This window comes from Delphinus delphis, chromosome 13 (assembly GCF_949987515.2).
Source record: "Delphinus delphis chromosome 13, mDelDel1.2, whole genome shotgun sequence".
NCBI classification, from domain to species: Eukaryota; Metazoa; Chordata; class Mammalia; order Artiodactyla; family Delphinidae; genus Delphinus; species Delphinus delphis.
The window spans coordinates 11,794,554-11,808,677 of NC_082695.1; the positions used below are offsets into that span (position 1 = coordinate 11,794,554).

Below are 14,124 nucleotides of genomic sequence, written 5' to 3' on the forward strand. Positions count from 1 at the left end.
ATTTATTTATTTATTTTTGGCTGCTTTGGGTCTTCGTTGCTGCACGCAGGCTTTCCCTAGTTGCGGTGAGCGGGGGCTACTCTTCATTGCGGTGAGTGGGCTTCTCCTTGCAGTGGCTTCTCTTGTTGCGGAGCACGGGCTCTAGGCACGCGGGCTTCAGTAGTTGTGACTTGAAAGCTCTAGAGCGCAGGCTCAGTAGTTGTGGTGCCCGGGCTTACTTGCTCCACAGCATGCGGGATCTTCCTGGACCAGGGCTCGAACCCGTGTCCCCTGCGTTGGCAGGTGGATTCCCAACCACTGCGCCACCAGGGAAACCCTGCACGTATTTTGTTAACTGTTTGTTTTAATAGTGAATATATTCAATGCAAGCTGTTTGAGTGTTGTCCGTGTAGGACAATGACATTCTAGCTCAGGAAATCAGTGACTCCAATCTGTATGCTCATTTATGGCATCAAACCACATTCAGATTCTTTCCCCAGATAGGCCGAGTTGGGTCAGAGTCATTTTTTCCTCCTCTATTTACAAATGGATATGAGCTGCCAAAGCCACCTTCACATGGAGATTCTCGGAAGTCCACAGGGCCCCACCCCACTTCTATTTTCTGAGGGTCCCAGGATGTTTAAGAGGTAAAAAGTCCAAAACATGATCACCAAGCTTGTTGTGCATTTTAAATATTTACATTTAGCAAGTTAATGCTTTTAATAAACACACACAGTACAATGCAATAGAATAGGGATGGGCCACAAGATAATTACAGGGTTTCTCAAAATTAATTCATAGTGTACATTCTGGTCTGGCAATGGGACCAAGTTTAAAGTTGTCTAATATTCTGATCATCTTGTGAGATCATTGTGACTACAAGCATCACCTCATTTGGAGAAAGCAACAACAAGCTAACTTCAAAACCCCTTGGGACTTCCCTGGCGGTCCAATGGTTAGGACTCCGTGATTCCACTGCAGGAGGTGCGGGTTCAATCCCTGGTCGGGGAACTAAGATCCCACATGCAGCCCTGCAGGGTCAAAAAAAAAACCTCACCTCCAGAGGCCCTTGTCTGTGAACCCAAACCGTGACGAGTCTGACTCCCAAGCACCCCCTTCTGTAATCATCCTCCACAGACTATGGAACACGGACCATTGAATCAGGGGGAAAGAGAGAGAGTGGGGAAAGAATAAGCCATTTCAAGCTTCTGTGGAGTTATTATAAAGAATGAATCACTTTAGAAATCATGCTTTGAATACACTACAGGGAAATTATACTCCAAGGTACTTAACGCTGTTGGTTAAGTTTTATAAGTAGCAATTTTTTAATTGCACGGGTGGGTGTGTACTTGCTGGTTTGCGGGCCCGTGGTTCCAGAAACTGAGCTGCCACAGCTCCCAACTGGGTTATACCTGCTGCTCTGAGGGGTGGTACCCACAGATTGGAACAGTGCCGCCTGGCGCTGCAGCTAAGGGGCTGCAGCATGGTGTGTGGTATCCAGGCCCTGGTTTGGATGGCCCGCTGCCCGGCTCAGCCCCAGCGTGCTGCCCTCATTTTACAGCAAGCCAAGCAGGGCAAGTCGCTGAAGGCCTACGAGGGAGGAGCTGGCGCTGACACCAACAGTGAAAGAATGAGAACTTACTTGCTTTGTACAGGTTTGGGCCTCAGCTCCTAGATTCGTTTCCCAGAGCTGTTTTCAGGAGGAAGCACCAGAAACTGGGTGGCTTAAACAACAGGAATTTATTAGCTCAGAATCTGGAAACCAAAAGTCTGAGATCAAGGTGGCTACGGGGTTAGTTCCTTCTGAGGGCTGTGAGGGAAGGAGCTGCTCCAGGCCCCTGTCCTTGGCTTGTAGATGACGGTCTTCGTGTTCACATGGCGTTCTCCCTGTATACGTGTCTGCCTCCTAATTTCCCCTTTTTGTAAGGTCACCAGTCATATTGGATTAAGGCCACCTTAATGACCTCATTTTAACTTAATTTCCTCTTTAAAGACTCCAAATAAGGTCACATTTTGAGGTCCTGGGGTTAGGGCATCAAGGTATGAATTGGGAGAACACAGTTCAACTCCTAACAGTTCCTAATATGTCCCAGTTTCACTGTGAGCCTCCTGGCTGTGACAGCCCACAATCGGAGGAGGGCAGGGTGCCTGGCCTCTGTTTCTAGATCTGCCAGATTCTGATGTCTAGCATCTATCTTCCTGCCTCTAAATCCTCCCTCCACGTTCCCCCCACTTCCACTCCTTACTTCCCGACGTCTGCTAAAAGGCTCGCATCCTCCCACTTACCTAGACCGGAAGCCTCCAAGTCATTGTTGACTTCGTTCTTTTCCCTCCCATCCTCTCATGCTACAAGGCTCTTGTCCGGCTTCTGGCACCCCAGCTCCCATCTCCTGCCTTCCTGTCGTCTGCTCCTGCAGCTGTATTTTCCACCCTCCAGGCCCCTCCCCTGCACTGGTGCAGCAGCCCCCTCCTGGGTCTCTGAGCCTTCACCCTCTCCCTCCTGTAGTCCCAGCAGTCACATACTTCCTAAAATTCAGCTTCGATAATGCCACCCTCTCCATAAGGCAGCTTCTCCACTGTCTACTAAATCAAGGCCAAAGTCTTTGGCTTAGCATTTAAGGAACTCCACAGTTTTGAACTGCATTTATTTATTTATTTAAACATCTTTATTGGAGAATAATTGCTTTACAATTTGAAATGCATTTAGACCTTATATTAAATAGCTCAAGCTGCCAAAACAACAGCCACAGATTCAGCCGCGTAAACAACAGAAAGTTGTTTCTCACAGTTCTGGAGGGTGGTGCCAGCATGGTCGCATTTGGTGAGGGCTCTCTTCCTGGCTTGCAGACGGCCACCTTACACAGCCTGTGCACACAGGGAAAGAGAGAGCGCGCGATCTCTCTTCCTCTTCTTATGAGACCACTAATCCTATCAGATTGGGGTCCTGCCCTTATAACCTCATTTAACCTTAAGTACCTTCTAAAAGCCCTATCTCCAAATATGTCACACTGGGAATTAGAGTTTCAACATATGAATTCGAGAGGATACAATTCGGTCCATAGCAGACCTCAAATGAACATGTTGTTGAACACGTAGTGTGTGCTGGGCACCGGTCTAGAGACTGGCAAAAGAGCAAAGTGGATGGTGAGTAGGCAAAAAACTGTATCTATATCTAAACATCTATAAAGATATATGTAAATCTATATAAGATAAAGAGATATAACTACGTACATTCATGTGCAAATACATATACACTCATAAACTACAGGCAGTGATAAGTGCTATGAATAAAAATAAAGCATGATAAAGGGGCAGAGAGTAACAAGGATGGGACGCTGTTTTAGAGAATGATCAGGAGTGATCTCTGACTCAGCAATGTTTAAGTGGATGGAGACATAAGTAAGATAGGTTAGCTTTCAGCCACTGGAATTTAATCCTTCAAATCAGGAGTCTGCAAACTTTTTCTGTAAAGGAGAGGATAGGACATATTTTTGGCTTTGTGGGCCATCCCATCTTAGTCTCCATCACAACTTCCCCACTCTGCCCTTGTATTGCAAAAGCAACCATAGACAATATGGAAACAAACAAGGTTGGCTGTGTGCCAATAAAACTTTATTCACAGACACTGAAATTCAAACTTCATGTAACTTTCACCTGTCATGGCGCATTATCCTTCTTTTGACTTTTTTATTCAACAAGTTTAAAGTGGGAAAACCATCCTTAGTCCATGGGCTGTACCAAATTAGATGGTAGACCAAATTTGGCCCATGGGGCCACAGTTTGCAAACCCCTGCTTCAGAGCATGCAGCTAGAAGATGCTTCTCCCAAGAGAATGGGGATCACTGTAGGGCCTAGGACACAAGTCCCTGGCACATAGTACGTATTCAGTGTGTATTTGTTGAAAGAGAGAACGCAGGGAGGGAAGGAAAGGGACAAGGAATGAGGGTGCCGGGGCTCCTACAAGCTGAATTCCTGGCTCAGGGCCCCAGGCTGACATGACCTCACCTGCTGTCTCCTCTTGGGTTGCGAGATCATTTCCTTCCATTTCCTCAGGGCCTCTCTGCAGGCTCCCCAAGCAAAGAGGTGTTGACAAAGCCTTTGAAATGCCCAGGAGCTCAGAGCCTCCTTTGCAAATTTAGGAACAGGCATGGAGGAGCCCTCCCATAGAACCCACTGAAATCGAGTCAGTGTCTCCCGCGATCTGAAAAGCTTCCATTGTCTACCCCAGACACAAATCCAGAAACAAACACACAGCCGCAGCCCAAAGTCCACTTGTGCCCCATCCCCAGCTTAACAACCCACAAGGGCCACTAATCTGAATTTTTAGCTTAGGTCCCCACTCAGAAAAGTCATTTGCATCCCCCATGCAGACCCCTGACTGCTATATTAATCTCCCCATTTGTCCCCTCCTGCGTCATCTAATACTACTGCTGGCTAATTAAAACATCAAAGCCCAAGTACAGCAGCCCTGCCAGAGGCCTCCTAATGCCTGGTTTCAAGTGGGCAGTTCACACAGCCTGGGGTGCGGGATGGCACACCTCGCGCCTGAGCCCCCCGTTACTTGTCTCGTAATGACCACCCCTCGCACATCTGGACCCTCAGCACGTGGCCTCTTTTACTGCCTGTTATCTCACTCCCTCCACCCTGCCAATGATGGCTGCCTGCCCACCGGCCACACCCCACCCCTCTCTTCCTCCCTCCTTGTCAGGCTCCCCACCCTCCTGCCCTCCTGTCACCTCCACGGGTCCTGGGCCCGACCCCACCACCAACACCATGTCTGTTATCCCCACTGTGGGATTCCAGCTGCCCCTCAACCTCCAGGGTGTTAAGAGAGAGAGTTTCTAAACGGGCTAAGTGACGCCCTTGCCTAGGGAGGACGGCTGGGGTGCCTCCCACGCGGGAAAGGTAGGACTTTATTTTCTCAAGGATGCAGGTCATCGGCACAATCAGAGGAGTTTGTCACCGCAAAGGCCTGCCCAGAGGTGCCCTCCATCACCTGGACATCTACTGGAAGACGCAGGAGTGGAAATAGAATCCGAAGTAAAGAAGTTTAGGTTGTCTGGACGGGCCTTCCAAGGAAGTGGAGTTTGGGCGTGGCTTCACGTGGGGACATGAGTAAAATAGCTTAAGAGTTTAGCAGGATAGAAGGGCAGGTAGGGAATCTGCCTGTTCCCTGTTAGGGAGCTCATTGACATCATTCTCCTGCTCCCGGGGTGGCACTACAGCAGTAACGCTTATAGCAGTAGTCGTTGTAACAGGACTACGAGTTTTACTAGTAGCAGAACAATGATACCAATAGTGATGAGGAATGGCTACCATCTAGGAGAATGTTGCAATCACCCCAATGAAAGATGATGGAGGCTTGGACAGGGTGCTGGCCAGCAGATGGAGAGAAAGGGGACCAAATGGATTCTAGAGTTACTTAGAAGGCTAAAATGGATGGGAGTCGGGGATGGATGGGGGGGTGGGAGATAAAGAGGATGATGTCCAGGAAGCTCCTCCCTGTGGCATATGCACAGGTGGTGGATGGGTGGTGGTGCCCAACACTGAGATGGGAGCCACTGGGGATGACTGGGTCTGGCCAGAGCAGGGAGGTGTGGAAGGTCCTGAGTCACAGTACCTTCCCGTTGTTCTCTGCCATGGCTCCCTGCACTGTTCTGGCATGATCTCTAACAGTGACATGCTGTCACCTGCCTCCTGTTCCCCAAACTCCAACATGGCAGCATGGACGCTTCAGCACAGAGCTCCTCTTCCTCGGCCGGAAAGGTGGCCATGCCTCTCACTTCTCTGCCAGCAAGACTGTGCTCCCACTTCTTTGTCTGGTGAACACCTACTTATCCTTTGGGTCTTGACTTAGAAGTCAAATACTCTGGGTCAGGCGCCTCTTCTGTGTGCTTCCGCAGCCCCCTACCCGCTGCCAACGTCCCGTGTTATGACACCCAGTTCAGTCAGTTATAGTGGTTCATTAAATCCCCATCCCCATTGGACTGTGAACTCCGTGAGGGCACAGATCCCATCTGTATGTTTGTCACTGTAGCCCTGGCCCTTACTGACTTGCCTGGCACATAGGAGATATTCAATAAACACGTGTTGAATGAATGAATGAGTGAGTTGTGCGTGATCGTCAAGAGGCAGGATAGTCGAACAGTTCAGGGCATGGTTTCAAAGGCCAGACTGCCAGGCTTTGACTCCTGGCTCCAGCTTACTAGCTCTGTGGTCTTAGACAACTTAGTTAACCTCTCTGTGCCTCAGTTTCCTCATCTGTAAAATGGGGATGATGTTGCTTGGAACATAGCAAGTGCACATTGAATGCTGGTTTTCAGTAGTTGTCCTTCAGAGTTCCCTGTGATTTCTGTCCTAGGCTTAACCTGATTTAATCCTAATTCACAGCTCCCTGCCAGCCTGAGCACCTCCAGGCTGATGAGCCGTGGACCCTGCCTCCTTTCTGACTTCATCTCCTTGTACTCATCCTCACTCAATCACTCCAGCCACACTGGCCTCCTTGCTGGTCCTTTGAACTGAGCAAACTCATCCCTACCTCAGGGTCTTTGCACTTGCCTCTTTCCCCTCCACTTTGTCACCATTACCTCCCTCTATATTATATTCTTATCACCACCTGAAATTGTATCATCCACATATTAGTTTACTTATTATTTACCTCTGCTTCTCCCAAAACGATGCTCCAGAAGGACAAGGATCCTGACTGCCTTGTTCACCTCAGTGTCCCCAATGCCTAACGGTGTCTAGCACATAGAAGGGGCTCAGTAAATACAATTTGAATGTGTGAATGCCCTGCCTCAAGGTCACTGCCCACTGCTCTACTCTTTGGCCTGAGTGACGCAACATTGTCTCATCTTCTCCCCTCCGTTGCTCGGCCATTGCACCAGGGTGTGCCTGCTGCCTGTCCCTTAGAGCTGCTGATGCTTGTCTGATGCACGAGCACACCTCTGCCCAGGCAGGTAGACAACCACTCAGAAACCCAAGACAGAATATGATCCTTATCGATGAAGTTCATAATGGATGGGCCAACATTTGTCAGCCCAGGCTTATCCCCGCTCACCTACTGGACAGTTTGCTTACAGAGGTGAAGATAAATGGAGCACTGAAGACATTCAAGATGGAGAGAACAGGGGCTTCCCTGGTGGCGCAGTGGTTGGGAGTCCGCCTGCCGATGCAGGGGACACGGGTTCGTGCCCCGGTCCGGGAGGATCCCACATGCCGCGGAGCGGCTGGGTCCGTGAGCCGTGGCCGCTGAGCCTGCGCGTCCGGAGCCTGTGCTCTGCGACGGGAGAGGCCGCAGCGGTGAGAGGCCCGCGTACCGCAAAAAAAAAAAAAAAAAAGATGGAGAGAACAGTAAGTGCAAAGGCCTGAGGCAGGGACATGTTTGGCCTTTTTGAAAAGCAGAAATCTGAAATCGGGGGAAAGTATTCTATGCTTCAAACCTTTCTCACATAAACTTTTTGTTTTCCCAGTACTTGCCCGGAATGGTGAGTTCAGGCTATGGCAGGAAGGCCCAGAAATCCAAGTAACTTGACCCAGCCTCAGGTTTGATTCCTCCGCCCTGAGGGCTGTCATCATTTGAAGACACTGACAGTGTTCTTTCAGTCACTTATTCATTCCACAAACTTTCATTAAGTCCCTGCTAATGTGCCAGACCCCGTGCTAGACTCCAGAGAGACCACCTTTGAGTTCCTGACCCCTCTCCCCAGAACAGAACCTGAACCATTCTTCCACGGTGCCTCCTTCAGCACAGGTAGAGGGACCAAGTTCTCAGCTACCTTGTACGTGTCCATCCCAGAGAGTCACGGACAGTTGGTGACTGGCGACAGATTCCAGGAAGAGCATCACCTCTCCCCATCCCAATGGAAACAATCTTCCAGTGCCCTCAAATGCATAATATCTCATCTTTATTCTCTCCTCCAGCCCCCCGCCTCGGGAAAACAGTCTCCCATAAAGAATGGCAGCCCCTCCAAGTGCCCTCGTTTCCTCAAGGTCAAGAACTGGGAGACCGATGTGGTTCTCTCTGACACCCTCCACCTTAAGAGCACGTTGGTGAGTACCCCAGCGAGGGGGAGACCAGGGTTTCTCAACCCCAGTGATATCCACACATGGGACTGGGTAATTCTTACCGTGGGGACCAACCTGTGCATTATAAGATGTTGAGCATCACCCCTGACCTGTGCCAGCCAGATGCCAGTACTCCCCCCTCACCAAGTTGTGACAACCAAATATGTCTTCAGACATTACCAGATGTCCCCTGGGTGGGAAATTCACCCCCATTTGAGAACCACTGGTGGATACTTACTTGTGCAAATGCTTTTTATTTGTGTCCCCTTGTACTCAAAAGGGGAGTTGCTGGTTCTAAGTACATTCTTTTTCTCTCACCCAGTCCGACCACTGATGGAGTTTTGGACAAACCCTTCTTGGTTTTCAGTCTGTCCTCTAAATTTTATATATTTTTCAGTCAATCAACCAATCTGTTGTTTTACATTGTTCTGGAAAATGGGCCTCTTGGAGGAATGTTGTATCAGTTAGCTATCGGAGTGTAACAAACTTCCCCCAAAATTAGTGACCTAAAACAACCACCACTTATTATTTTCCAAAAGCCTACAGATGGACTGTGTGGTTCTGCTGATCTCATGCTTCTGCAATCATCTGAGGGGTCAGCTCTCGGCAGGCTGGTCTAGGATGGCCCTGGCTGGGATAACTCAGCTCTGCTCCATGCGGCCTCTCATCTTCCAGCAAGCTAGCTTGGTCTCCTTCACATTGCTGTTTGCAGTGTCCTGAGAGAATGAGCAGAAATGTGTAAGATCTCTTGAGGTCGGGACTCAGAATGGGCACAGTGTCACTTCTGCCATATTCTATTGGCCCAAACAAGCCAATATTCAAAAGGAGATTCAAAAGGAGATTGATTCAAAAGGAGAGGGAAGAGATTCAAAAGGAGAGGGAAGAGGCTTTACCTCTTGATGAGAATTGCTGTAAAGTCACATAGCAAAGGCTGTGAATACAGGGAGGGGAAGAATTAGGGCTATGTTCTGCAATTAACATCCCACAGACACATTCTAACAAGTTACTATAATCACTCTACTAGCTCCTTCTTGATCAACATGGGATCAAAACATATTGGGGGATTCAGCACCAATGGTTCTGCTTCCCAGGGAATGACAGTCACAAAGCCCCTCTCCCCCCAGTTAAGTGGAGCAAACACATTCAGGACCTTAAAGTGATGCTTGCCCTTTCCTTACCTGGGCTGATAACCAGGTCCAACAGTGATTAGAAGCTGGTATGTGAGAAATCCGCGTTGGGAATTAAAGCCGGGGAAGCCCCACCATGAATGTCAGATCCAGGTCCCCAACCCTACACGTGCCACATTGGGTGAAATGAAGCAATAGCCCAAGTCTCTTTTCCTTCCAGGGAACGGGATGCACTGAGCACATCTGTATGGGGTCCATCATGCTTCCTTCTCAGCAAATACGAAGGCCTGAAGACGTCCGCACAAAAGAACAGCTCTTCCCTCTTGCCAAAGAGTTTATTGATCAGTACTTCTCATCAATTAAAAGGCAAGTTCATGTCTACACTGGGAAGACCGGGTACTGGGTACGAAGACTTCAGGTCCAAATGTGCAGACAGTTGAACCAAGACCTGAGCATAAGGCCTCTGCCTGCCATGCACAGAGGTCAAAAACTGGTGGCCCAAGGGCCAGATCTGGCCCCTAGAAGTGTTTTTGTTTAGCCTGCAAAGTGTTGCTTAAATTTGAAATTTTTCAAGCAATTCCACGCCTGGGTATATTCCCTAAAGAAACTCTCACACTTGTTCACAAGAAGGCCTGCATAAGAATGTTCACTGAAACATTGTTAGAATAGGAAAAACAATTAAAGAGCCAACTGGAAACAATCTCAACTCCATTGATAGGAGAATGTGTAAGTAAACTGTGGCATTTTCTGTAATGGAATACTATACAGCTGTAAACATGAACAGGTTAAAACTCTGCATGTTCATGGAAATGAAGCTCCTAAATAACTTTGAGCAAAGGAAGAAAAGGACAGGCTGTAGAAGGATACGTTCAGGACAGCCCCATTTACATAAACTTTCTAAACATGCAGAAAAATACTATACGTGATTGAGGGGATAGATACACAAGTGGCAAAAATATAAACAAAAGCATGAGAATGCTAAATGCCACATTCAAAACAGCAGGCACTCCTGGAAAGAAAGTAGGCTACGGTGCAGAGTAGTCCCCAAGGAACTATAATATATTTTCTTATTTATTTATCATCTCTTAGGCTTGGGACATGGGTATCCATTACATTATCCTCTATACCTTTTTGTAAGCCTGAACCTTTTCATAAGAACTTTTTAACTTTCTAAAATTCAGTTTATTGCCACCATTTAAAAATTAGAAGAGTTGCCTTTAAAAATCAGATTTCCAGTTTCTCTTGAAAGAAAATCTGGCAGTACCAGGCCCCCATTCCTATCAGACAACAGCAGGCTAGAGCAGAGTTGGGGCTGCCCCCTTTGGACCAGGCGTAGGCTCACCTGTTTGCTGCAGTCCCCATCCAGCCGGTTCAGTCCTATGTACACTGCCGGGCCTTTGTAGGTGTTTGAGTTTGCCAGTCTCTGCTTTATGTTGAAACTGTTGTGTCCAGATATCAGTCCAGACTCTGTGGCTTCTGGCCTCCTGTAATAGCTCACTCCTTCCACCAACCTCTAATTTAGTAGAGAGGGTGATGCTCCCATGTCTCTTTTCTCTTCCCTCAGATTCGGCTCCAAAGCTCATATGGAGAGGCTGGAAGAGGTGAGCAAAGAGATCGAAACCACCAGCACCTACCAGCTCAAGGACACAGAGCTCATCTACGGGGCCAAGCACGCCTGGAGGAATGCCTCCCGCTGCGTCGGCCGGATCCAGTGGTCCAAGCTGCAGGTGAGCAGTCAGGCTCAGATACTAGGAAGAGCTCTTTGGCGGGGTTGCCGGGGGAGGAATGAGCTTTGAAAAGGGTCAGCTCCTAGCAAGGGCACTTGGTGGCTGTGGTGAACTCTCAGATGGTGACCATGGGATCCCAAATTCTCAGATCATGACTGTATCTGGCTTATATCTTATTTAGCCCAAACAATCTTTTTTAAAAATTGAATCTGATGTCTCTAGGTAGGGCTTATACTCTCCAGTTTACTGCAGACCCCACTTGCCCCTTTTGTCTTATACCTCCTCTCTTGCCTTATTTCCATTATCTGCCTACTCCCTAAAAGCATTAGATTCTGCGTCCCCTGGTGTGATTTCTTTTCCTCTAGGGAATAGTTTCATTTTGGAAGTAGATTAGTTATCAATCTTGGGGTGGGGGGCGTGGGGGTGGGGTGTCTGGTTTTTTTGTGGTTGTTTTATTTTTTTTTTATTTTTTATATATTTTTTGTGGTACGCGGGCCTCTCACTGTTGTGGCCTCTCCCGTTGCGGAGCACAGGCTCCGGAGGCGCAGTCTCAGCGGCCATGGCTCACGGGCCCAGCCGCTCCGCGGCATGTGGGATCTTCCCGGACCGGGGCACGAACCCGTGTCCCCTGCATCGGCAGGCGGACTCTCAACCACTGCGCCACCAGGGAAGCCCCTGGTTGTTTTATGTTTAAGTCCCTAATCTCTAGGAACCTCATAGGAGATACAGGCAGCCCATTTAAAGTCCCTCCTTTGCTCAGCATCTCCTTCCTACATTCGCTTACACTCCATGCCTACTTTTAGGGGATTTTTCCTGGTTTGATTGGCCATAGTTATTAGGGTAGAAAAAAAAGATAAAACCCAGCCCGGGGCTCAGTAATGAGATGCTCACTACTCCAGGGGCGCAGAAGCCAGGGTGGGCTCTGGGCGCTCCTCCATTGGGAGGGCTGCCCTGGGGGTGATGAATGGGGAAGGAGGAGGTGATCGCTCCCACGATATACTCCTTGCAGGTGTTCGATGCCCGCGACTGTACCACGGCTCACGGGATGTTCAACTACATCTGTAACCATATCAAGTATGCTACCAACAAAGGGAACCTCAGGTGAGCTGACCCGCTTAGGGGAGCGGAGTCCGATGTATCCCCATTGTTGACCCTTGGGTCTGGCATTCACCCCCCTGTGAAGGAAATGCTCCCCCTCTTTTCCCGGGGACAGGTGTCAAGCCGAGAGAGGTAGCCTGGCATCCTCGTTCTAACCAGCATGTGCCTTCTCTTCCGGGAGAAACAGATTCCCATGTGGTTTGCGAGACTACAGCGACCAGAATCATGTTTATTCCACAGTTCGGTATCACCCAGCGGAGGAAACAGGAAGGGATGTTTCAGATTCCCAGGAATAGGAAAATCCCATTGCCGGTGGTGACCTGCTTTTACCAGCTCCTGCTCTGTTGCCTGGAGCCGCCTCTGAGGCTCCCTGGGTTTAAAAGGCAATTTCTCTTCCCGCTGCCGTGGGGACCACCGTTTCTGGTTCCACCAAGCTGAGCCGCACCTGGGACTCCTCTTGCCCCCCGTGAAGAACAAAGCCACAGGATACAGGCCAAGGCAGGAAGGCGCCAATGTGAGCTGCTGGCTTCCACACTGGCAAGTCTCAGCTGGGAGAGGAGCAGCTAGAAGGGAACAGCTGGGGCCCCCGCAGGCAGGCGGTGACAGTTGTTAATCCTACTCCCTCAGTCCTGCCCCTGCATCTGTTCCCAGCAGCTGAGGACCAGCCCCATCTTGGGGCCATGGAGGACCACTGCAGGGATATTCCCACAAGCCCTCAGGCTACACTGAGCTCATCCCCAAAGTGACCTATTGGCATTAAGCATGGGCTTTCTTGGACAAGTCTCTTCCTTGAGAAGGAAATGGTGTTTGCCAGCTGAGCCCACCAATAGGAAAAGACCCTGTAATTTAAGCCCAGGGCCTGCTTGGGAAATTAGTATTCAGATCTTTTTCCTAAAAGACCTCACCCCTCAGAAAACGATAAAGAGCCCTCCTGCATATCCTAACATTAAAGGAGGGCCCCGTCAAGGTCTTGGCCTCAAGGAGTTTATGGGTTATTTTGGTAGTTTTCAAATGGTGCTGTGATGGGGTAATATGGGGCGCGGATCGCCAAAGGGTAGGCAGTGCACCTTTACTTTTTTCAATTCTGTATTGGGGGAGGGGGTCTAAATGAGATATTCTATTGATGAAATGTTTGACTAATTTTTTTTTTTTTACAAGTTTGAAACTACACATCTGGACACGATGAGAGGCCATAAGAGAATGTATACCATGTATAGAAACTATCTAAGCATAAAGGAGGAAGGTGGACAAGGGAGATGAAGGGAGGGAGAGAGATGTAATTCAAACAGTACAGGGCAGTAGACTTGCCATTTTGCGACATTATGCTTAGCAGGATTGGGAGATGGGAGGTGTAAACCTGTTCCATGTCTTCCATTGGGCTCATTCCCACACACAGAGTAAGCATCCCACCCGAGTTTCTAAACACACTTTTTAAATATATATAAACAAACACAAACAGGCTTTATCTGCTGCTCAACCAGAGAAACAGCCGTGTGGTTTAATGCTGGAGGGAAATGCTCACAATTTTACTCAGTCTGTGTTCATCTCCAACATGGCACCTTCGCTAAGAGATGTTTAAGAGCATCTTTGGCTCTATATGACTTCCGCCTTCAGCCTGGGTCCTAGACTCACCCCGAGGTGTGACACACCACTCCCTGCAGCATTAAATGCAATATTGTCTTGTGCAGACAGTATAACCTAAATGCGCTCAAAGGGAGGCCCTGGGAACTAGATAAGACAGGGGATGCTGTGTGGAGAAAGCAAATTTGAATCTGGCCTTGAAATTGGGTACATGACAGCAGAAACAGACTCCAACCAAGGGAGCAGCAGGGCAGGATTCCAGGGGCAGGATGTGAATGGGAGCAGATCTGTGAGCTTTGGGTTGGACCTATGATGTCATCCCCGTGTTGACACAAGCCAGGATGTGGTTTCCATAGCCTAGGATTTGGTCCGTGGATGGAACTGATGGGTCCAGGTAACAGGAGCTCCTGGAAGGAGATAATATCAAACCACTTCGTGAAAAAATTACTCTCCTTTCCATTTGTTCCAATCCTTCTGATGGTACCAAAGAGGATAAGGCATCATTATAACACCTCTCCAAAACGCCGATTTCCCTTTTTTGTTTT

General features: G+C 48.8%; 1 protein-coding gene across 1 annotated transcript in view; it reads left to right on the forward strand.

Moving 5' to 3' along the window:
• The window catches only part of NOS1 (nitric oxide synthase 1), an 86,148-nt gene that overhangs the window by 26,502 nt on the left and 45,522 nt on the right, over positions 1-14,124 (forward strand). Inside the window, exons 3-6 of the mRNA XM_060029297.1 lie at positions 7,903-8,031; positions 9,394-9,539; positions 10,738-10,900; positions 11,910-12,001. Of these exons, the coding sequence (XP_059885280.1) occupies positions 7,903-8,031; positions 9,394-9,539; positions 10,738-10,900; positions 11,910-12,001 (530 nt within the window). The remainder of the gene's footprint in view (positions 1-7,902; positions 8,032-9,393; positions 9,540-10,737; positions 10,901-11,909; positions 12,002-14,124) is intronic.